Source organism: Ochotona princeps, chromosome X (assembly GCF_030435755.1).
Source record: "Ochotona princeps isolate mOchPri1 chromosome X, mOchPri1.hap1, whole genome shotgun sequence".
NCBI lineage: Eukaryota > Metazoa > Chordata > Mammalia > Lagomorpha > Ochotonidae > Ochotona > Ochotona princeps.
The window spans coordinates 11,308,967-11,334,705 of record NC_080865.1 but is presented as its reverse complement, the minus strand read 5'-3'; the positions used below and the strand labels follow the sequence as shown (position 1 = coordinate 11,334,705).

The 25,739-nt window shown below is 36.3% G+C and overlaps 1 protein-coding gene across 9 annotated transcripts in view; it reads left to right on the top strand.

Annotated features, from left to right (window-relative positions):
* KDM6A (lysine demethylase 6A) overlaps window positions 1-25,739 on the top strand; it is a 144,450-nt gene that overhangs the window by 79,032 nt on the left and 39,679 nt on the right. For 2 of the 9 annotated variants that reach the window (XM_058658607.1, XM_004587858.4), the window contains exons 7-17: window positions 2,908-2,962; window positions 6,144-6,178; window positions 11,092-11,185; window positions 12,952-13,078; window positions 18,488-18,586; window positions 18,707-18,926; window positions 19,486-19,620; window positions 20,062-20,217; window positions 20,798-20,893; window positions 22,607-22,708; window positions 23,337-23,732. In XM_058658607.1, the coding sequence (XP_058514590.1) occupies window positions 2,908-2,962; window positions 6,144-6,178; window positions 11,092-11,185; window positions 12,952-13,078; window positions 18,488-18,586; window positions 18,707-18,926; window positions 19,486-19,620; window positions 20,062-20,217; window positions 20,798-20,893; window positions 22,607-22,708; window positions 23,337-23,732 (1,515 nt within the window). The remainder of the gene's footprint in view (window positions 1-2,907; window positions 2,963-6,143; window positions 6,179-11,091; window positions 11,186-12,951; window positions 13,079-18,487; window positions 18,587-18,706; window positions 18,927-19,485; window positions 19,621-20,061; window positions 20,218-20,797; window positions 20,894-22,606; window positions 22,709-23,336; window positions 23,733-25,739) is intronic. The other 7 variants (XM_004587860.4, XM_004587861.4, XM_004587859.3 and 4 more) reach the window with 7 other exon arrangements.

The following is a 25,739-nucleotide window of genomic DNA, read 5'->3' as shown; positions in this document are numbered from 1 at the left end:
AAAGATGTCACTTGAAATAATAATGATAATCAAGCCTTGTATTAAATTGGGACCAGCAGTACACTAAAAATGAAATCCTGTAACATTAAAAATCTTAAGAAAAATCTTTTTTCTTGGAAGCTCCTTTTCTGTTTAGTGCTTTTTGCCTCCAGGGTCCTCTCTGTGATCTTGGGACTGCCTTATTAGCAATGCTTTGACATAGTAGTGGTTGTTTCAGCACTGAAGTATTTCAGTGTGAGGTGTAAATGTCTCCTCACTTCTTGTATTGGTTGCAGGAATAGGTGCACGCTATTTTACTATGGCATTTTCAGATTTGTGGGTTTGATATTGTGTTTAGTAGTCCATTCTCCTGATGTGTATGTTAATAGTAGTAGTTTTGCACTCAACTCAGATATTGGATATGAAGCTATGAAGTCATATTCCCCTACCCTGATCTCCTCTCTCCCTTTTGTTTTTGCTTTGAAACGCAATAGTGTTTTCTTTATGCCGGACTGTTTTGTGTGGATGTTCTTAGTTTCTCAAGAACACACAGCACTTTGTAAATTAATTTTCATATGCATATCTTTGAATATGTATACTTTTGCTGTCTTTGCTGTTTGGAAATTTTTGCTATTTCCTGCTGTTTCAGGTGTGAAATGTTCCATTAGTAACTTCATTTGGTAATTTTTGCATTCTTTAATGATTGTAAAAAACATGGCCAAGAAGTGTTCCTGTCTGGATTCCTTGCAGGATCATGAATGCTGATATATGAATTGGCTGAGGTGTTTGAGCCATATACATCTTTCTGTTTTTTCTTACTGTGTTTTGGTGAGATTATAGAACTAAAATACTATGATTTTTAAGGTGGTTTCTTTTCACTTCAGTTTTTATCCTTTGATGGCTTGATTTGGAAAAGTATTCTCCACCTAAATGTTAATGTATATTTATAAGGTTTGATTAAACAAAAAATTTGTTTAACAGTCAACATGTGACTTCTGTAATCTTTTCGTCTAAAGTAATTGATTTTAAACCGTGTATGGCTTTCATAGTACTCACAGTTTTAAAACTAGTTTTCCATTGCTGTGGTAGCACACTAAAGGTGTGTGCAAGACATATGCAGTTTACATATGTGAAGGGAAAGTAAAAGCAGTGCTTGAATTGTTCATATGTTGGATGTTTTTTTGTCCCACTCAAGCCACCATGGCAGATTTTTCACTTGTGTTTTGTTGACCATTGCTAGCGTGCTTTGTGCTTAGGGCACTGTTGGATTTTGATAAATATTTACTGAATAGATTAAACATTTAACACTTAAAGGTTGTAGTCATTTGTTAGTGGTTCAAGAATACTGCAAATGTAGGCTACCCTGATTACATATGCACACAAAAGGTATTTGCGAGTAGATACAGTAGCTATCCTATGTTCATGCAAAAGGACACTTTTAATTGTTTTCTTGTACAACTGGGTAGCTGATTTTAGTTTGTTTTTATTGAAGATTCTAGTTGAGCAAGTGCAGTTTTGTTGATTCGGTGTTGAAATACAGAATGAATGAATTGATGAATTTCTTTTGATAAAAGAATATTAGGGCTTAAATCTAGAAGTAGTTATGAATATTCATTTCTACAACTTTTGGTGTTACAAGAATTGCCTTATAGTGTATGTTTTTTAGAAGTGTACTTGTGCTGTTGATTAACTGTTAATGTTAAAATATGCAGAGGCTCAGAAATTTTGCATATACACACATGGAATTTTTTTTAGAAAAACTCAAAGAGATTTACTTCCTTTTATTTAATAACGACTTTATATCATATCTAGTGGTTGTTGTTTCTCCCCCCTCCACCTTTAAATATATATCTCTTTGAATGAGAGAGAGTGAGAAATATCTTTTTCCATCTGCTGTTTCATTCCCCAAATGGAGAGAGCCAAAGAGAGAAGGAGAGGGAGAGAGAGAGAGAGGGAGAGAGAGAGCAAGAAGGAAGGAGATCTTTGATCTGCTGATTCACCTCTGCCACAGATGAGTGCAAGGACCAGAATTGAACTGCTCAGGAGCTAGGAGTTTTTTCCAAGGTCCCTCCTGCTGTGTTCCCAGGGTTATTAGTTAAGGGGCTGGATTGGAGGAGGAACAGCTAGATACACAGCTGGCACTGCATATGAGGTGCTGACACTGCAAGGAAGTTGCTGTGCCACAACCCAGCCCAATTTTTCTTTCTCTTAATTAGTTTATATGCCAGGTTTAATGTTGATGAGCCAGGTGTCAAGTGTCACTTATTGACCCTCATGGTATTTTGTGTTCTTAAAAAGTAGTACTGTACATTGATATTAACATGTGTTTTCCGGATATGCTTAGATGACTGTATTATAAATGGGCATTCTGATGTATTGATAGTTTAATATTGCTTGAAAAATTATATGCATTCTGAAATGACAATTCTTTGTAGGTGAACAGATAAGTATAATGATTATTGAAGAATCAGTAAAAGCACCAGGTTTACTCTGTGATAGTTCTCAGGAGTGGTAATTTTGCTTTCAGAGGTACAAGTCTCATTTTGAGTTAAGATATGGTATTGATAGTAGCATTGGACTTATTCTTGGATTTCTGAAAATATTGTTTTATTTAAGCAGTTTTGTGGTATTTCTTGCATACTTGAATATAGTAACAATGAATTCTTCGGATTCTCCATTGTCAGTTGTCTTAATAACCCGGCAATATGTCAGTTGTCAACAGTAAATGTTTAACTCTGGTTGCTGGCTGTATTTGCATAACATTTTTTTTTTTTATTAATCACTTGTCAGCAGAAATGTCCAAAGTAAGTTCTGATTTGTTGGTTAGTACATTTTGTTTGAGTATCATAGTTTTGTTACATTAGGCCTTACATACTTGGAAAAATGCTGTAAGTTTAGTCTGTTAATTTTCTCATTCTCTTCTTGCAGCATTTTCAGTTAGCTTTGGTTGACTGTAATCCCTGCACTTTGTCCAATGCTGAAAGTAAGTATTATCAAGCGCCGTAGTTTTCTGCTTGCAGTCAGGTCACTTCCAGGGCTGCCGTTGCTGCTCCTGAAGATGATGTTAGTGGTGAATTTTTTCCCCCCTTTTTTGGACTTGAGTTGTTGAATGTAACTTAGTTGTCATGGATGCTTGTTTAGATGGAACATTTGAGAAGAGATATTGTGAATAGCCTGTGTCTCAAATACTTAGATCAGTGAAATGGGTTGTTGAATTAAAATTATCTACAGTGAAGAAGAAGGTATTGGGTATGTGTGTATATGTATCAGTTACATTGTAGATGATGTGGTATAATTAAAAACACTTTGCCAGTTATTTAGGAAAAATAGATTTACAAAAATTCTTGTGTGCTAAGCTCACTGTGATTCCTACTTGTGGCATGAAAATGATTGGTAATTGTGAAGGTGAATTTTGTCTTTTTTATTAGAAATCTCTAATATATACAAAGTTCGAGGTGGGCTTTTTTCATTTAAAAATAATGCATTTAAGCATTTAAAAGTAATGCATTTAAGCATTTAATGCATTTAAGTAGATTTAATGGACAGTACTGTATTTATCAATATCTTTATATTGTGAATTTTAAAATTTGGCATATAGCATATCCAATTGGTAGTTTTACGAATAGACACTGGATATAAATCAGATTTATTAAATATTTATTACATGAAAAATACAAAATTTAATTAGGGTATGAGAAAAATGGAGCATTTCTTAATGAAAATTTCAAGTCATTTAAAGGAATTTACATTTTAGAAAATAATTATGCTATAAATTGTCTTTTTGACAGCATTGAACATAATGTCAATGTTTAGAAATGAATGTCCAATGAGATTTTTGAATCGGGGGGGGGGAACTGAAGAATGTTGAATAAAACATGGAACAAGGCATAGAATGAGTTAAATTACCACCTAACTCAGATCAGTTAATCTCATGCTAAAGACAATTTCCATAGAAATCATTGGGTTTTCTTTAAGTGCAAAATTGCATTTTCCGTCAGTGAAACTGAACATTTTGTAATGATAAGTATATATGAGCAGTAAATGATAGAAGGGTAACCATAGTAGTAGGATTTTACAGTCTCTAAGGTTAGATTTGAAAGCTAATTCAGCTCTCTGATTTAGTGCTTTTTAAAAATGCTAATTTCTATTTTTTCTTTTATCATATCTGGATCATATAGACTATCTAGCATATAACAGGAACAAGGAAAAGCTGGTTTTATTTAAATCATTACTGTCTAAAATCTGAAAGCTAACTTTGGTAATTGTTACTTTGAATAACTTTTGAAGGATTTAGAGATTATTTATTTTTAGTTTTAAAATTTTATTTGAAGACGGTGGGGGGAAGTAGTGGTTGAAGTTCGGAAAAACGAGATCATCCATCCACTGATTCACTCTTCAAATGGTTGTAAAGGCTGGAACCAGGCCAGACTAAAGCCAGCAGCCTGGAGCTCCATTTGGGTCTCCCATGGCGGTGGCAGGGGATAAGAGTCCTCGCAACATTGTCTGTTACTCAGCTTTTCTGTGCTCACTAGCGTGGATTGGAATCAGAGTAGCCAGTTCTCCAATAGTCCCTCCAGTGTGTTTCAAGCCTTAGGCTTTCCGGCGCTGCCACTGCAGATGGCATGTTAGCTCTTAGCCCAACACCTGCCTTACCTTTTAGTGTTACCACTGATGTGTGTTCCGTAGACCTTGACTCTTCCTCCTTCCGTGGTATTTTGTCATAAAGAAAAGAAGTATAAATTATTTTATTCCAGCTTGTATCTAATTCATGTACCATTTTAAATTTGTGGGGACATGTATTTTTGATCCAGAAATATTATTTTATTTTAAATATTTTGCTTGCATGTTTTGCTCTTCTGATAAGGAGCTTATGATTGTGGTTTTTTTATTTCCCCAGAACTGAATAAAAAGGCAGCTATTCAGGCTTTCCCTAGGTTTTTGATTTATAATCACAGGAATCTGTTTTATTGACAGATCCTCTGGGTGAATGAGAAATTTATGAAAGCTGGGGTTCTTACTTTTAAAGAATGCACATAAACTTTTTGCATATAATTCTGAATGAGTCCCAAATTTCTTGAAATCCTGCTATGAATAATGGACACATACAGCATTTTCAAAACAAATTTATCATTTAAAGTGCACCATGTAATATTCAAGTTGCTCATTGTTGATATTCTTGTCATTCATACATAGTAAAGAGCTGGAAATAAGGGCTGAAATATTCTTTTAAATTTTATTTTCAACATACACTTCTTAAGACTGGACTGTTTGCTCTTACATTTTGTTGATAGGACTTTTCTTTTTAAATGACGCAGCCCAGTTTATTCTGTGCCTGGGGCTTAGTATGCGATCTCTTGAAGAATGGTCATTGTTTCTATAAAAGATAATATAAGAAAAAAATCAGAGGCTTTTTGAAGGTTATATATATATGTATATTTTTTAAAGACTTATTCTTATTGCAAAGTCAGGAGAGACAGAGAAGATTTTCTGTCTGATGATTTACTGCCCCAGTGACCACAACTGCTAGAGCTGGGCCGATCCAGAGCCAGGAGCCAGGAGCTCTTCCAGGTCCCATGCGGGTGCAGGGTCCCAAGGCTTTGGCCCATCCTGGACTGCTTTCCCCGGCCACAAGCAGGGAGCTGGATGGGAAGCGGTGCTGCCGGGATTAGAACCTGCCCATACGGGATCCTGGCACGTGCAAGGCGAGGACTTTAGCCATCACGCTATCGCGCTGTGCCCAAGGGTTATATATTTTTAGTATTAAAATATCTTCCCTTTTTTTTTTTGAGGGAGTGGGGTTGGAACTCAATTTTTAATATTGTTTAATACCCAAGTTAACACTATTTAACACTGAAATGCATTGATTATTAAGGTTTATTTTACTTTCTTATGTTGCCATTTTGAACTTCCTAAAATGTAGAGTCACATGTAAATGTTGGTGTAAATTTTATCTGATAATGGCAAACAGTGGATACACATGATTTGTATCATGTCCTATATTCTTTAGTATATTTGTTTATATATTTAACTAAATGTGCATGAAAGCACTGTACCTGTTTTTACAAAAATCTACGCAGTATATGTAGACTGTACCTGTGTTTTACATTTGATGTTTTAATTTAGTTTATTGTTGATTTTTAAAAATTTTTCATCATCCTTTGCAGTTCAGTTTCACATTGCCCACTTGTATGAAACCCAGGTAAGTGTATCAACTTTATCTATTTAAAATAAAAAGAAAAATTGTCACATCCCTTTTTTATTTTTTTATGAAATTAGATGTGTACAGATAAGTTTATGAGTTTTTATCAGTCTTGTGTTTTTACTCCTTAAAAGTGGTCGTGATGTTGCTTAGGAAGGTATACACAGTGCTTGCTGAATACAAAAGATGCATTTAATTTTTTTATCTCAGACAAGATCGGTCGCGTTCAGGGTGGTATGGCCGTAGACTAATTTTTTTTTATCTCAATACATTTGCAAATTCAAACAACTATACTTTAGATTCCTTTTATTTATAATGCCAAATGCCTCATTTTCTTTGCAAAATACTTGCTAGTGCTTAATGTAATACATTGTTTTAAAATAGTGCCTTTTGCTTTCTCTTAAAATTGAGCTATGTCTTCTGCATGTCTCTTTTAAAGGGCATTCTGCAGTTGCCATCCCCGCCCCATTTCTTTGAATGGTGCAGGGACAGTGAGAGAGATTGATGTGCTGTCCGCTGATGCATTCCCCGGTGGCTACAGCAGTCATGTGCAGGGGGGTAGAAGCTAAAAACTCCCTTCTGCTTTCCCCAGTGAGTGACAGGGCTCCAAGTTCTTCAGCCACCCTTCACTGCTTTCCCAAGCACGTTAGCAGGAACCTGACCTGAATTGAAGCCGAGCTGGGACTTGAACCAGCACTCCAATATGGCAACTTGAACTGCTGCACAGCAATGTCAGTCCTGTGGCAACTTTATTTTACAACATTTTTGGTTTAATATTTAGAACATTTTGTTTTTGTTCATAGCAGATTTTTCTTAGTTACATGATTAAGGTACTTAAATCTTGGGAAGTGTTACGGAAGAATGTGTTATAATAAAGCCCCTCTGGCTCATAGGCAGGAGATATGAGATCTGTTATATATCATTATTTGTATTGTTTTGGGACATTATGAGATGTTTTGACTTCATTTGTGTGCTGGTGGTTCTCCAGTCTGAGGCACCATTGGGAGCTTTAAATCCTTACTGGCAGATTTCTGCCTCGCTCAGGCTCTTTCCCCGGCTTGGCTGCCACACACCTCTAACCACTGAATCAGAACTGTTAATGCACCCGGGTTGAGTTCTGATTGCTGTGTCGCACCGCCAGCGTCAGCTTTTCTAGTTGTTGATGAAATTTCTTATTGAAATAAAGTTTTCTGATATTTTTTTTTAGTGAGTACTCTTAGTGGACTAGAATTCTCTGGCTGCTTTCAGATCCACCTTTGCTTCAGCTTTTGTGTGTTTTATATTTCCTATTGAGCTTCTATTCTGATCGGGTGCTTGTTTGATTGTTTCACTGCATAAATTTCCTTTTGTGATTGGATTGTTTGTGACCGTTCTTACACTTTTAAGGAACACTGATTTTTTTACTTACTACTTGTTAAATTACTGATTTAGTAGAGGGTTTAGTTTGTGATATTGAAGAAAATTTAAAATATGGTATTGTGAAAATGGAAAGGAAAATAAGGGAGGATATATGGGGAAGAATTTCGCTCTCAAAACTGTATATATATGTAATACATGAAATTTGTCCTTTCCTTAAGCATTTGATTTAGGAAGATAGTAACAAAACTGTGGTAAACACAGCTGTATTTTGTTCTGGCACCGGGCAGCCAGCTAGCAGTTTAGGCCTGCTTTGAGGGGAAAGTCTAAGAAAGATGTGGTTACTTGTCTAGTTTGTTCCCCTCCTCCAATCTGGTTTTGCCCAGACTTTTTTTTTTTTTTTGGTCTCTCTGTAGTCCTTTGAAATAGTTAACATTTGTATTTTGTCCACCATTTAAAACTGTGGACGCTACTTCAACACTAACATTGGGGAAAAAAAAGAATATGCTTAGCATTGGTAAAGATAAGCTCATTTTCCTTTTAATTTTTTTTTTTTAGTATTTATTTTTAATTTTTTATTGGAAAATCAGATATAAAGAAAGGAGGAGAGACAGGGAGGAAGATCTTCCATCTGCTGGTTCACTCCCTAAGTGGCTGCAATGGCCAAAGCTGAACCAATCAGGAGCCAGGAGCTTCCTCCAGGTCTCCCTTACGAGTGCAGGGTACCAAGACCTTGAGCCGTCCTCAACTGCTTTCCCAGGCCACAAGCAGGGAGCTGGATGGGAAGTGGGACTGCTGGGATTAGAGCCAGCACCCATATGGGATCTTGGCCCATGCAAGGTGAGGACTTTAGCCACTAGGCTACCGCACCAGGCCCTCCTTTTAATTCTTTTGCAATTGCTACTTAATGTTCTGTTGTAATCATTCATACTGTGTTATTTTTCCACTTGCCTAATTAGATCTGAGCTGTTCACCAGGTCAGTAGTAAGTTTGTCAGGAGAACCTGAGAGTTCCGCTTTACTCATATCTCCATAATGCTTAGAATTACTCAGCTTATATTTTCCAGTCTCAATAGTAATGTACCCTTCTAAATATTTTTTCACTGTGTATATTTGTAGTGGGATTTTTTGCCTATGCTTTTTTTATTTAGTTCTTTTTATTCCCTATGATTTATATCCTCTTTCATCCATGTTCAAGAAATTCTTTCTAGTGCATCTTACTCTTTCAGTTTGCTTATTTAGGTCTTCAGAGGGAAGGTTGGTTTTCTGCAAATAGTATAATTTAGATATTCAACTTCCTATTTCTAAATAAGGTATAACCATTTTTTGAAATATATCCATTTCAAATTACTGAAGTTGGGGGGAGTGTTGACATTTGTTGAGGTAGTTCCATAGTGAAATACCAATCTGATCATGTTACTTGAAATCATTGTGTAGTTGCCGCTGTCTTAAGGGATCAAGCAGTTATGTAAATGCTTTTTGTTTGTGAAGTAAAATCTGTTTCTGCATTTTCTGCCTAGCTTACTAGTGTTCTATTTTTTTTAATTTAAAGATTTATTTATTTTTATTACAAAGTCAGATATACACAGAGGAGGAGAGACAGAGAGGAAGATCTTCCGTCCAATGATTCACTCCCCAAGTGAGCCGCAATGGGCCGATGCACGCCGGGCCGATGCGCGCCGATCCGAAGCCGGGAACCTGGAACCTCTTCCAGGTCTCCCACACGGGTGCAGGGTCCCAAAGCTTTGGGCCGTCGTCAACTGCTTTCCCAGGCCACAAGCAGGGAGCTGGATGGGAAGTGGAGCTGCTGGGATTAGAACCGGCTCCCAAATGGGATCCTGGCGCGTTCAAGGCAAGGATCTTAGCTGCTAGGCCACGGCTGCCAGGCCCATAGTGTTCTATTTTTTAACATGGGCTCAGTCTGTTCCGAAAAGTATCAAACTGTAGTACACAGTATTTTTTTTTTTAAAGCATGTGAGATCTGAAGCAATTTAACAAGAATTCGTCAGGCTGTTTTTTTTTTTTTTTTAAGATTTATTTATTTTTTATTGAAAAGTCAGACATTCAGAGAAAGGGAGAGAAAGAGAGAAAGGTCTTCCAGCTGCTGGTTCATTTCCCACGTGGCCACAACGACCGGGACTAAGCCAGTCCAAAGCCAGGAGCTTCTTCGGGTCTCCCACATGGGTGCAGGGTCCCAAGGCTTTGGGCTGTCCTGTACTGCTTTCCCAGGCCACAAGCAAGGAACTGGATGGGAAGTGGAGCAGCTGGTACCAGTGCCCATATGGTCTCCCAGCCAGTACAAGGCATGGACTTTAGCTACTAGACTACCTTACCAGGCCCATGTGCACAATGTTCCTCACTGCACTGTGTCCCAGCAATTCCACCTAATGTGTCAGATATTCAACAAATGCTGTTGATTTGACTAGTTCAGTAACTTTGACGCTCTCCTTCATTAACTTACTAATGTTTAGGCCAGAATATTGTTCTGAGAGTACTGGCAATCCATTGTTCTGCCAAGTGTGATTTTATAGTAATATTTATGAAGTTTTGTTAACTTTTTGTTTTAGAGGATTTGTAAGTCTTATACTGTTAAAATAATTGGATTCAGTCCTGTTAGTACTTTTGAAGAGAGTCTTTGGGTAAGCAGTTTCATTTAGTGGTTTGCTTTAACTATTACAAGTATCATTAAACCATTATTATGAAAGACTTGATGCTTTTGAAATAAAATACATGTTGTATATTAACAAGGACATTTTCTATACTGGGAACTGTCTTGAACACTAATGCTTAAAGCCATTTCATTAGAGTTTTCTACAGTATTTTTGGCATGTACTGTAATTACTTATTGACTTCCTTGGAACATGGTATTTCTAGATATACCAATTATCGATTTAGATGTGTTTCTTTGGCCTCATTAATGTTACTAAAGAAAGTTTACATCATATATGTCACTAAATAGGTTGAGATGTTATTAACCTGAAATTTGGCAAAAAAAATATTAAGATTTATTTATTTTCATTGGAAAGACAAACTTCGAGAGAGAGGTAAAGATGGAAAGATCTTCCATCTGCTCGTTCACTTCTTTAATGGCGGTGATGGCTGGCACTGAGCCAACCCAGAGCAAGGAGCTTCTTTTGGATCTCTGACACGTGCAGTGGTCCAATGCTTGGGCCATCTGCTGCTGCCTTCTCATGCCACAAGCGGGGAGCTGGCTGGGAAGTGGGGCAGCTAGGACACGAACTGGTGCCTGTGTGGAAGCCTGGTGCTTGCAGTGGGAGGATTTAGGCAATTGAACCATCACGCTGGGAAATTCTTGAAAGATCTCATTTTTGTGGTGGTTTGTTTTAGTGAATACTAGTTTTACTAGTATTAGGTGTAACATGGCTGTTTATTCAAAGCTATTTGGGACTGAAATAACACTCATAATGGAATCAGTACTGTTCTCATTCAGTTGGTTTTTCAAAATATGGTAAAGCATCAGTATTTAATTTTTAAAATAGGAAAGTATGTTTATAAAATTATAAAGTTTATTTTCCTCGGAATGTTTTTGCTGTTTAGAAGAAGTACCATTCTGCAAAGGAAGCTTATGAACAACTTTTGCAGATAGAAAACCTTTCTACACAAGTGAAAGCAACTGTCTTACAACAATTAGGTATGTAACAGTCTACATCTATTATTAGTGCCCCTCTCTGTGCTTTTTACTAATACTTGGGATGACAACAAAGGGGTCATCAAAATCTTAATGGAAAATACATATCGCAAAACAGTTGTACATGGGTTTCAAAAACTGTTTCTCCCAAAAGGAACTGAATATTTTTCATTTTTTAAAATGGACTTAGTGTTTTTGATTTCATTTTCCATGAACTTTCTGACAAATGATGTCTTAATATAATTATTGCTGCTGGTTCTTTTAAGTTCTCAGAAATTTTCCCTACTGTTACTTGACTCCGGGGCTAGAGAAACTGAATGCTTTCTTTGTAATAGGCATATGCTTACCACTCAGTGAAGCTAAATGATTGGCCTGAAGTGTCGTAGTGGTGGTTGAGCCTGTTTTCATGGCTTTATCTATATTAATAACTGAAATGTTTTGTCTAAAAGTTTTAGAACATCTTATAGAATAGTTTCTCTACATGGACATTTCTATTCCAAAGTTAAACATGAGTGTAGGCATTTGGCTGTCATATGTTACTACCACCCAGAAGATGATGAAGAAGCTCTCCAACATTTCATGTTATTGCTTAATTGCTTGAGATACCTTCGTTGACTGTATTTGTTATTTGGTGGAACGAAGTATGATGCCTTTAGAATAGAGCATTTACTCATTCACTTAGTATTTGAATATAAACTGTTTTTAAATTTATTAGTTTTTATTGGAAAGGCACAGTTACAGAGAGAAGGAGAGTCGGAGAGAGCTTTCAACCATTGGTTCACTACACAAATGGCCACAAAGGCCAAAGTGGCCCAGTCTGTTCTGATGCCAGAAGCCTGGAACTTCTTCCGGCTCTCCGATATGGGTATAGTGCCCAAGGACTTGCACCGGCCTCCTCTGGTTTTCCAGGCCTTAAGCAGGGAGTTTGATCAGAAGTGGAGCAGCGAGCTCATGAACTGCCATCGATATGGCATCCTAGTACCACAAGTTGAGGCTTATTGTGCTGTGCCTCTGCAGTTGCCTCTGAGTAGAAACTTTTCCAACCATGCTATGTGTAATTGGTAAATTTTTATCCACTTTAGCTTTACTGAAGAACATTCTGTTGTCAAAGTGCATATACATTTTAAAATTAAGAAACATAGAAATTATATAGTAGCCATAGATTGGAAGGGATTTTGTAATCTAGTACATTAGTATTTAAACTAGTTATATTTCCTCTTGAATAAAAAGCTCTTTGTAGTTTTAACTATATTTTATTCTGAGACATATTCTTGTGGACATAATGAGTAATTCTGTTTTCAATGTTTACTCATTTTTCTTTTTTAAAAAATTACATATATATATATTTTACTTTAAAGTGTTACAGAGTACGAGAGAGAGAGAGAATCAGAGCAATGTTCTTTGGCTTTCCCTGAAATGGGCACAAAGACTGGAACTTGGCTGGTATAAAGCTGGAAGCCAGGAGCTTTTTGGGTGTCTCTCACACGGGTGCAGAAACGCAAGAACTTTGTCCCGTCTCTGCTGTCTCCCCAGGCTAGTTGTGGGGAGCTGAATCTGAAGTGGAGTAGCCAGAACACAGACAGGTACCCGTAAGGGTTGTCTGTGGTATAGGCAGGTTAGGTTGCCCTGTTACTGTGCCCCATTGGTTATTTATTCTAATTAAAATAATAAATTGAGTGAAAAGTGTATTTTCGCATGTTTTCTGCGTGGTGACTTTAAATATAGAAGAAAATTAAGTCAAATAATTATTTTTAATTCATTCTGTATAGGTTGGATGCATCACACTGTGGATCTCCTGGGAGATAAATCCACCAAGGAAAGCTATGCTATTCAGTATCTGCAAAAGTCCTTGGAAGCAGATCCTAATTCTGGCCAGTCCTGGTATTACCTTGGAAGGTGAGGCATATCAGACCCTGTGTTTTGTTTTAATTTGTAGCAGCTCAAAGCTTTGAATTATAATCTAAAGCAGTTCAAACAGTACTTTATAATCATATCAGTTATTTTCTCCTTTAACAAAAGTAGCAAGAATTCCTGGGAGTGAAATAGTAAGAAGAAAGTTTTTTTTTTTTAAGATTTATTTATTTTTATTACAAAGTCACATATACAGAGAGGAAGAGAGAGAGGAAGATCTGTCCAATGATTCACTCCCCAAGTGAGCCACAACGGGGCGGTGCTGTGCCGATCCGAAGCCGGGAACCTGGAACCTCTTCCGGGTCTCCCACGCGGGTGCAGGGTCCCAATGCTTTGGGCCGTCCTCGACTGCTTTCCCAGGCCACAAGCAGGGAGCTGGATGGGAAGCAGGGCCGCTGCATTTAGAACCAGAGCCCATATGGGATCCCGGGGCGTTCAAGGCGAGGACTTTAGCTGCTAGGCCACTTCACTGGGCCCAGAAGAAAGTTTTAAATGTATTTTCCTATAACAAAATACGGTGAGATGGGACATTTCTTATTTATTGGTTTATCATTTGAACTGAATTACTGCTAATTTTTATAAGGTCTTAGCAATTTTTCAATGAAATGTTTAAATATGTTCTAGTTTCTGGTATTTGTACGTATTCAACAGAACAGAGAATTAACCTTCTCATCTGGCTGAGGAAAAACAGTAGCCAATGGAACCCTGCTCTTCTAATTTTGATTAATGATTTATGCCTTAAAATAGGCATTTGATTAATAGCAGATCTCAAATCCCACTTCTGCCTAAAATTTTTTTTGTGGAGAAATTGACACATATTTTTCTTAGTTTTGTGGGAAAGGAGAAATGATGTGAAATGAAAATAGTTAATTGCCATTTTGTAAATGTGGCTTTTTTTGTTTTTAATGTGGAAAGCATATGAATCATGCTTAGTGATTATCTATAAAGGAAACTGGATTTATATGTAGCTGGTAAATTATATGTGTGGACCAACATAGCAGTTTATTTTTGTTCCTAATTGATTTCGGATGTTGTTATGTTTTATTAAGATCACTATATTGGGAGTTGAGGGACATCGAAGTTCTGGCTCAGATACTGTTTGTGAAATTATGGATGATACACTTAAAACTGTAGGTCTCAATCTTAACTTGTTAAATAGGAGAGATTGTATTACAGTAGTTGTGCTTCTGCATGGCCGACTATTTTATCACTTTGGGGCATTCACTGCACCTGGAGACACTTTCTCAACTGGAAGGAGTGATCTGGCATCTCATGAGCAGAGGCCAGGGATGGTGCTGAACAGGCAAAGGACGGTCCTCTACAACCAAGTATTACTTGCTTTGATAATGTCAGTAAAGTTGCATTTGAGAAACCTTTTCTTAGATACCTTCCCATTCTGTGATTTCTCTTGTAATCATTCTTTAATTTTTATGTTAATTCATTTTTACATGAAATATTTTGAGTAAACTTTCCATATTATTACATTAACTTTTAGTTGTGGATTCACTTTTTCCCAGTAAAATTAGGAAAGTTATGTTGCTGTGAGAGAGTGCTTAAATGTTTCCTCTTAGAAACATTTATTCATTAATAAATATGCAGTAAAATTGGTTTTAAAATTATGTATTTTTGGCAGATATTTCTAAACTCCAGATTTTTAAAATTGTCTAGTTTGGGTTGCTTCCAAATTAAGCTTGAGAGACTAAACTCCTTTTTTTCCCCCCAATTAAGGGAACAGGAACAACACCTTATTGTCATTGCATATTTTTCTCTGGCAAACTGCCTGTTCAATAAAATGAACTCTCAACTCCGTTTGTATTTTGAGTTAGCATTGCTGTTAGTGGAGCTGAATTTGAAACTTACGGTGACTGTAAAGGAAGTCTGCCACTGGGCGAGAAGGGTTAGGCCATTGTCTCTAGCTTTAAAGTTTATATACAAAAATTTTGTTTGACATAGTGTGAAAGCTGTGTATACTAGAAAGTGTTTTCCTTTTGTTCTAAGATGAGGATTAGTTTACTATAATAGTCTTTCAGCTTAAGTTTTAAAATTTAAATTCTAGTTTTTAAAATTAGTATGTAATGAACCATGCTTAAATTACTATTTTTGTAGTGCTATAACTTTTTAGCTTCTGTGAATAGTATTCTACAGAAATTTTTTTTCCAGTTAACTGATGTTACATTTTAAGTCATTGAGATACTTTAAATTTTCAGGGCAAACTTTTCCAAATATCTAATATGGTTTTTCTGACATGCCATATAAGGGGTACTTGGCTCAATTCAACTTGTTCTGCAGTTTGTGATGATCATTTTAAGCATTCACTATTTCTTATCTGTATTATAATTCTGGGTCTGTTTTAGACCTCTTGGATGTTTGCCTTTCTTATCCTGTTTCAGTGCATTCTAACGTGCATAATCATGAGAAGAATTTTATAGATAAATTGTATTTCTGAATTTATTAAAGTTGCCAATGAAGATTACAAGTGTTAGTAAGAAACTATGGGGTATAATGGCCCCAGTCTTCTAGGCTTTCTGTTACTTGTGTTGAAGATTGAATGCGCTTGTGATTTGGCATGTGTGTATCCAAGTGAAAGTGTAATGTGTATTTAGCTACACAGAACTGGAGTATGTTAAAACTGAGAGGGTGCAGAGTGGCATGGAGTCACCTAGCTTTCATACTGTTAACCCTGGCATTTTACAGATATGGAAAAGGGCTTCAGAGGGCTTGACTTTTTTTTGAATCACACAGGTATTTAGTTAATAACTATATCCTAGATTGACTCAGGCCTTCTTGAGCTACACAAGACTACCTCAGAGGAACCCAGTTAAAGGAAAAGTCTGGTGGTTGGATTGGAATATTTGTATTTGAGCATATTGTTTCCTTCTTTGGCTTTATAGAAATGAAAATATTAATTTGGGAAGTATCATTTTTCTGTCTGAGCAGCTATGCAGATTTGCCGATAAGTCTGTTATTTGGGTTAACAAAAACAAATGATGCATTTTTGTACTCTCCGTTGCTGACCTTTTCTCCTGATTTCTCTTCCTAAAAAAGCTTGCAAATGCTTGCTGAAACTGCCTTTTGTGTCAGTCGGTCACATGCCTTTATAGCTCAATCCATAAGTGATTCCTTAGGCTCATATTTAACTCTTTGTTGTAGACGTTCTATGTTCTTAAAACCTGTCTTCCCTGTGTGTAAGTTTCAATTCTAGATCTTTATCCTTGAAGATACTGTAAGCTTCAAGACTATATTTTCTATTCTTTACCCTTTATTTTTTATTTCATTCATTTTTAAAGATTATTTAGTTATTTATTTAGAATACGGTGTGACAGAGTGTGAGTGAGGCGTTGTCCAATAACTGATTCACTCACTTAATGGCTATAGCAGTCAAAACCTGCATTAGGCAGAAGCCAGGAACCAGGAACTCCAACCAGGCCATTCCATGTGGGACTCAAGTGATTCAGTAGTTGTTAGTACCAAACACCAAGAGCGTGTGAGACTCCATCTGGCTAGCAATGTCGCATTGGATGAGGGCATTAGAAGTGGTGTTACACCATGATGGCTGCCACCATTTCCTATTTTAATGCCCTTACCTCATGTTTAAGTTAGTGTATTTCAAAATACACGCATCATTTCCTTCACCAACCAGCTCCTCCTCTTCCATTTGCCAAAAGTATCACTTTTTTTTTCTTATTTAAATAGGCTTAAAAAGTGTTAATAGCCAATAACCATCACCTTGTAAATCTATAATCAGCTCCAGAGCTTTCTTGGTTTCTTGTTTCTTCCTTCTTTTATTCTTGCAATGCCTTTTCAGAATCAGTGACTGTAGCCACAACCTCTTCTTACTATCCGTAACTCATTTTCCTTTCAATCTCTTCAACATATTATTATCCCATTCATATTCCTAGAAATTTTTTCATCATGCTGTTTAGCTTATTAAGAAAAACTTGAGGTTATTCTTGCGCTGGATATGACATTTTCTGCTGTTTTGTACTTTCACTTGGTAGTTTTTTTTGAAAGATTGATTAATGAATTTCACAGGCAGTGATAAGGAGAGTGAGATATTTCATCTGCTGGTTTACTCTCCAAATGGCCACAATGGCCAGGTTGAAGAGAGGAAACCAGGGCTCCCAGGTACCTGGCAGGAGCCCATGTACTTGGGCGGTCTGCCACTGCTTTCCCAAATGCATTGGCAAGGATCTGGAGCACAGTGCTGGGCCTTGAACCAGCACTCTGGTACTGAATGCCAGCATTGTAAGCTGAAGCACCAGCCCTATACTCCCTTGCTATCATTGTTCAAATGTATTTGAAATACCTCTCCTCTGCCCGAATGAGCAATGACTCCCAGCTTCTATATGACATATAAAATGATATTTTGAGGACTAATATGAAGACCAAAATATAATGTTTGGGCAAATCAAGATTTTAAAATGTTTTTACTGTTTGTACTCAACTATTGGTTTTCCAGAATAAGTGAATTATTGTACAGATACTGCTTTTCCAATCAATTTCCCATATACTCTTTTTCTTCACTCTTGATTAAATTACCATACACCATTTGGGAATTGAGACTCACCGGAACAATTTTGCATGTTGCACATATTCAAATTCATGACCTTTACCTTTCTCCTTTTGACCTTTCTCACATTCTGCAGTTTGTATTGGTCACCTTCCTTCCTAAATTTAGTTATTGTCTTTGCTGGCCATTTGATGTGACATGGACATTTGTAATGTGTCTGCAGTTCTCAGCTAAATTAAAAACTCCTTGAAGAAAGGAACTGGTCTTCCTTTAGTACCAAACACCAAGAAAATCATCTGTATATTCGCAATTAAAGCTTCTATTAACCAATGTGTTTTATCTACATTAAGAAAATGACAGGTCCTTAAACTTAATATCTTTACTGGTCATGAAGTTTATACTTTACTCCATTTCATGCTGTTTTTGATGCTCAGTCTGTTTTATATTTCCTTTTGTGAATTGGAGAATTATTTTCCTCAGTATTTGAGAAACTAGAACTAAAATCTGACCCACTAAGTCTTACCAACCTGTTTTTATTTTTAACTCTTATGATGGTATAGGAATTCAGAGATCCAGCTTTACTAGTCGAGTGGGCTGTGAGTGCTGTGTTCAACTCGATATTATATTGACACGATATTGCCTGTAATTATTTTCATAGAGTTAATTAATACTGTTAATTAATACTGCTTTCATTGGCACCTATAAGGCAAATTGTTTATTGAGGGATTGGTTATGATGTACATTATAATATCTATGTCTATATATAGATATATATGCATGAATATTTTGTTTTTTAAAGTTTGTTGTCCATCCTTTCAGAAAAAAAAATAATTTCAGTATTAATGCAGTTTTCTTGATTTTTTTTTTCCTCCTTCCCCTCTCAGGTGCTATTCAAGTATTGGGAAAGTTCAGGATGCCTTTATATCTTACAGGCAGTCTATTGATAAATCAGAAGCAAGTGCAGATACATGGTGTTCAATAGGGTAAGACTTTGTATAAAAAAATGGTAATTTGATACCAAAATATGGGTGCATCACATATAATGTTTTTTATAGTTTATCATATGAAAGTAAGTTTTTCATTGGTTTAATTTTTCTTTCTAGTGTGCTATATCAACAGCAAAATCAGCCTATGGATGCTTTACAGGCCTATATTTGTGCTGTACAATTGGACCATGGCCATGCTGCAGCCTGGATGGACCTAGGCACTCTCTATGAATCCTGCAACCAGCCTCAGGATGCCATTAAATGCTACTTAAATGCAACCAGAAGCAAAAGTTGTAGTAATACCTCTGCACTTGCAGCACGAATTAAGTATTTACAGGTAAAATTTTCAAGTAGCAGTTTTTGTAAGGCCACATATTTCCCCCAGGACACTCAGACAGGAGGAGGGTGGATAGAAAGTTTGTGTAGTTGTGTTTTAATGTCTTAAAATCTGTTTCCATATTTTGTAAACATACCATAGCTTATAATATTATTTTACTTTTCATTTTAACTAAAATATGCAGTATTTTAGAAGATGCTTTTGCGCATTTACGCTACTGATACATATTAATTTACATAATTTTTTTCTATGTACTGTCTGCATTTTTAAGTTGTCATAGCATTTTAGAGAAAAGAACACAAACACTGTCTTTCACTCTTGCTTGGAGTTTCATGAGAAGACAGCTATGAGAACTCTGAAAACAGTTTAGCTTTGTTTTTATTCTCACAAAGGTTTATATTCTGGTTACCCTCTTTATACTTAGTATCTTTCTAAACCCCCAATTTAGAAGCTAGTTTCTTTTAAAAGCAATTAGCTATAGCATTTAGGAAGATTTAGTGGACTTGATCTTACTCAAGTAGGCTTGTGTTAAATTTGCTTTTTACATAATTTTTCCTAGGCTCAGTTGTGTAACCTTCCACAAGGTAGTCTACAGAATAAAACTAAATTACTTCCTAGTATTGAGGAGGCATGGAGCCTACCAATTCCCGCAGAGCTTACCTCCAGGCAGGGTGCCATGAACACAGCACAGCAGGTGAGAAGTTGGGTTATGTTCTGCAGGTGCCCAGCTTTAAGGGTTCTTTTCAGTCTGTAGTGGTCAAGCTTACTTTACTGAGAACAGTAGGCTTCTATTAATGAAAAGCCTTTTGACTTAATTGTGAAGGGAATCTAGAACAAAAATTCCCTCTAATATGGGAAGAAATTTTGGGTTACCAATTTAGAACCTTTGTGCATTTTCATGATTTTGAAGGAGATTTCTTAATGCTGCAATTGATTAATTTTTAAAGCAGTTTTTTTTTCAAAGGAAGGTACACATTCCTCCATTGATGATTCATTTGATTTTGATTTTCAGTAGTTGCAATCAGCGATGTCCACATAGCTTTGAAAAATATGCCGCTTGTAAAGTTTTATAATTTGAAGGAATGAATTAAGAATATGTAGAACCCTATTTTTGTCTTCCTTCTGTGATTCTTAGGCATGTAAACCTCATCATCCAAATACTGAACCTGTATTAGGCCTCAGTCAAACACCAATTTCACAGCAGTCCTTGCCACTGCACATGATTCCTTCTAGCCAAGTAGATGACCTGTCCAGTCCTGCCAAGAGGAAAAGAACATCTAGTCCAACCAAGGTATATGTTTTAGAGAAATAGAAAATCCCACTCAAAAAGGAATCTCCAACTGCCCTGAACTTGTGCAGTTTGAAATCTTTTGTCCTTTATTTTAAATTTGTGGACATCAAAGAGTGAAAGGTTTGAATTTCTCCATCCCAAATTCTTAGCCTCATATTAAATATAGAAAATAGGGATAAATTTGCATTCATCAAATCATTTTATTCATCTCCCTGCCTTTAAGATCTCAGCACACTTTTCATCATCACTTTTTACTGACATTGAAATAAATTAAACGTTGGATCAGGTGGACAGTGTGGTATTTAGGCTAGCTCTTTGGGCCATAGTTTAGGGGTGGGCTTTTGGGTGGCTTGTTACTGAAATATTATTTTGTAAAATTTGTGACTTCCAAGTGTAATATGCATATAAAATTTATCTTTAAGCAATGTAATGCTATAACTTTTCTATGTAAATATTCTCATTCGTGGTCATTTGACTGCCTTCAGCCATTATTAGCTGTGATAATTTAATCAAATACCTCTTTAATTGTCTTTTTTTCTTTCTTTTGTTTTTGTTTTTTTGTGTTACCAATTTTCCTTAGAATACTTCTGATAATTGGAGTGGTGGCCATGCAGTGTCACATCCTCCAGTACAGCAACAAGCTCATTCGTGGTGTTTGACACCACAGAAATTACAGGTATGTGAGAATTGCTTTTGACAGGTTGTTTTTTCTGTGAATAAAAAAGGCACAGAAATAATAAGGTATAGATTCTTTAAGTATTATTTCTGCACATTGAGTGATACGAGCTTGATTAGTGTGTATTTATATGAGATAAATTAATCCACATTGATGTGGGTAATGTAGGTAAATTTTTTTTTTTTTGCTTGTTTTTCATTTCTTTATATATGAAACAACACATTCACTTGATTTGAACTGCGTAACGTATGAATGCAGGGCATATTGCAGGAGTGGGAAACACCTAGCCCACAGAGCATATCAGCCCCACAAGATTATTTGGTTCTGCCAAGGCAGTAATAGGCAGGACTCACAAATTTAGTAAATTTGATTACCTTCTAGTAGATTAATGTTTCTAGTTTATCTTTTTAGAGATATGTGTTATAAATAGGCAAATATGTACTCTGTTTTCTCTCAAATTATTATTGTCCTTTTGTACATGACTGGGAAAATTTGATGTGAAAGTAGTCCTCCCTTGTCCAGTTTCACATCCTGTGATTTCATTTGTACACAGTGAACCAAGTGAAAAGTCACAGAAATAATTTGTAACTTTTAAATTGTGCCCCTTTCTCAGTGGCATGAAATCTCATTCTAGTTTGGCTAGACTGTGTGATTGTGATAATTAATAATTCTAGTGCATTCACACTGTATTTTTAGCTGTCTGCTATCAATAGCTTAGTATCTGTCTCAGTTTTCAAATGAACTATTATGACGTCATAGTTCTTTTTATACAGCATCCCTTATGGCACTTAATAAAGGCCCCAAAGTACAAGCATAGTGTTGCTGATAGTTCATGCATACCAGGCCAAAACTATAAAGTGCTTCCCTTAAATGAAAAGTTGAAAGTTCTTCTAAAGGGAAGAGGAAGTCATATGGTGAGGTTGCTAAGTTCATACGGTGATCACGGTAAGATCAAATCTTGTGTCCATGAAATTATGAAACAAAAGTAAAAGTAATGTGCTGATTTTTACTGTGACGCCTCTAATTGCAAAAGGTATGGTTACATTGCTTGATGTAATGTTTAATTAAGATGGAAAAGGTATTACATTTGTGTGTGGAAGATGTTAACAACAAAGATATTCCGAGTGATAGAGAAGTGCTACCACAGGAAGCATAGAGTTTGATAGCATCTGTAGTTTAAAATACCTGCAGTGGAACTTAAAAGATCTCCTCCGTTTATCAGAAAGAACTAGTGCATGTTGTTGGCAATGTATTTAAAGGCCTTTCCGTGATCGGATAGAACTTTCTTGTTCTTTTATGATTAGATCATATTTATTTATGCAAATGTTGTATCTTTATTACTAATCACCTATTTTGGACATCCAGCTTCTCTTCATACTTTTCTAATTCCAAACAGTGCAGTTTTGAGCATATTTGTTGTGTAATTTTAAGTTTAAGGAAGTTTCTGTGTGAATACTGCAAGTACTATATTAAGTACAATTTCATGCCCATCTGTGAAATATCATGTAGTAAACTTGATCCAGTTAAATGGTTACTTCTCAAGCCTTTTAAAGAACTTCATCTTGAAGTTTATAATTGTTGGTCAGAATAGCTATTCTGATAACTCAGATAACGATTCTGAGTTTTTTCTAGTGGTTTTAGAGGAAGGTTTTTGAGAGGAGTGAGCCTGTTTCTTAGATATGTCTGTGACTATATTCTCCTTTTTTCTTCTAGCACTTGGAGCAACTCCGTGCAAATAGAAATAATTTAAATCCAGCACAGAAACTGATGCTGGAACAGCTGGAAAGTCAGTTTGTTCTAATGCAACAACACCAAGTGTGTATAGCATTTTTTTCCCTTAAATTTGTTAGCAATTTGAGTATTTTTAGTGACTATCACATTATTTTAGAATATATTCATTCCTGCTTCTCCCTTATACTGGCATTTTATGAAATATAGTGATCTGCTTCTGAAAATACTGGTAATAGACAAAGGTCTTTTTAAGAGAAGCAGCTATAAATTTACCTGTGAATATACCTTTTATGCACGCAACTTATATTCCAAGGGTTTATTTGTATTGATTTAATACTTAAGCTATCAAACATTCAGATTAGGATTTGGGGCTTTTTAAAAAAAGTTTGGAGAATTTGACAAAAATCTAGAAGATAGAACTTTTGAGGTTTGATGTTTTGAAGTGGGGGAAAGATCAGTTGCAGTTGTTTTTAGTATGTTGAGATGCTTGCTTTTTCATTACTAATGGGATAGTTCTTTAAAATGAAGTGTAGTTCTGCTTTCCCTAGGAAGCTTATTTACAAATGAATGAACATAATTTTTTGATTTTAGTGTGTTTTTATAACTAAAGTTATTAAATGTTAGAGCCAAACCAGATATTATTCATTTTTATATTTTGCTTGTCTGCTGGGCCTCATGAAACAGTGTGTACTGTTTGTTTGGTTTTTGACAGATGAGACAAACAGGAGTTGCACAGGTACGATCTACTGGAATTCCTAATGGGCCAACAGCTGACTCATCACTGCCTACAAACTCCATCTCTGGCCAGCAGCCACAGCTTGCTCTGACCAGAGTGCCTAGCGTCTCTCAGCCTGGAGTCCGTCCTGCCTGCCCTGGGCAGCCTCTGGCCAATGGACCCTTTTCTGCAGGCCAAGTTCCCTGTAGCACATCAAGAACGCTGGCAAGTACAGACACTATATTGATAGGCAATAATCATATACCAGGAAGTGGAAGTAATGGAAACGTGCCTTACCTGCAGCGAAACGCACTCACTCTACCTCATAACCGCACAAACCTGACCAGCAGCACAGAGGAGCCGTGGAAAAACCAACTGTCTAACTCCACTCAGGTAATAAAGGACTGGCTCCCTTGTTGGCTTTTCACGTCGTGGCCCACCTTGATTTGGTTAGGTACATTTTGAGAGAATAGAAGCTTGAGGTTCTATTTCATAAATGCTTCGGCAGTTCTACAGTGTTATTAGTACCTCACTGTAATTTAGTTCATGTGTAGATATTTTCTTTGAATTTCCAACTAACAGATAATCTGGCCAGTTTACAGAGAATACTCAAAGATTCTGTAGCAGTCCTTCCCCCTGAAATTTAAAAAAAAAAAAAATGAAGAAGCCCACTGTCTTGTGTTAATTTACAGTGGCAACCCAAGGACATTTTGTTTAGTCTGTTTCTACAACAGTAGATAATAGCAGCTGGGTATGTTTGCAAGCTGGAGCAAACAAGATTAGCTGAGTGCAGTGTGAGAATGGGCAGTATCGAGTAGTTTAACTTACAGAAAATTGAATGAGACTAGATGGATATGGTCACCAAGGTGTGATAATAGCGTGAGGGAAGAGCTGAGGATTTAGTTTAGGGGCCTTTTGATGTAAAGGCCAGAAAATTGAAGAATTAGCAAATAAGAATAGAATTAGCTTGTGAGGTGCTAGGATATCCAGGAGAACATGACTGATGCCCTGTGAGCCCAGCATGGTCTTTCAAGGAGAAGCGTATAACCAAATATTGGGCCTAGGTTGAGTACAGTGATCATTTCAGGTTTTTCGTAACATTGCTGGTTTGGGGGAACTAAAGGCACATGGAAGATCTCACCCTGTGCTTGTGTTTCTGATTTTACAATCAATAAGCTAAGGATGTGTTTCTCATTTTTAAAGAGTTGTAACAAAGGGGAAAAATAAACCATGTAATGACATTGTATAACCTGCAGAGCCTAAAATACTTGCTATCTGATCCTTTACGAAAAGGCTTTCGACCTTTGGATGTGAGCTAGAGCAGTGGATTGCTGGGGATTAAAACCCTGTTTGTATTTGGTTTCAAGGTGAAATTGAGGAAGAAAAGCTGAGGTAGCAGGTGTAGACAGTTCTAGCATAGACACATAGTAGTGTGTTCACTGAAGTCCCAGGAAATAGGATTGAGAGGATGGGATTTTGGAGATTCAGTGTCTGAAACATTAAAGAAAGTTTTCTTAAGGACTTGCAGTTATCAGTCAATTAAATTAAAACTTTTGTTATGATTATAGAATATAGTTTTTATTCTCCTTATCATGTATAATCCCTGGCTTTCTTAGTTGCTGAAATTTTCAGTAACTATTTTAGAAATGTGCTAAAAATATGATTGTAGCTGGGGGAAGGGGGGAGTTGCACACACCTCAGCTTGCAGATCCCAAGAGTCAGTTAAGTAACTGTTAATTGACTGGTGACCTCAGACATTGTCAGAAATGCTGTTGAACCCATTCTGGGTCGCATGCTTTCCCTAGTGAGATTGCTGCATATCACTTACAGTAGAAGAGCCTCTCTGTGTCCCTGATATCATACATTCTAATGAAAGAAACTTTTGATGCCATCATTATGAAGACTTACACACGAATGTTTGTCTGGAATTGTAATGAAAACTAGACTATTGATAGACCAATGTGGAGGAAATAATATGTTGTTAATTTGCATTATAGCTTCAAATAAATTATTCAGAATTATGTTTTTTATATTAGTGGTATCATCACTTAAGGTATAAAAGTAAAAGTTACATGAATTGTAGGTGATTGTTCAGCAAGTACTCTAGTTTTTAGTATAAATTATCTTCATTTACAATCGCAGACACATTTGTAAACTTTTCTGGCACATGTCTGCATATTATAATTAGTGTATTTTACTAGATAATTAGGCTCTGAGTTAAATATTTGATAAGTTAAATTTTCTGTCACTTACCTAGACTTTCTTAGTGTTTTACATGATTTATATGCTTATAAAGCAGTTTCAGTTTACAAAATGTTTTACCGCAATTTAGATTTCATCTTTTAATTACTTTTATGGTTCTAGTTATTTCACATACTCATTGATGTGTAACAACTTTGA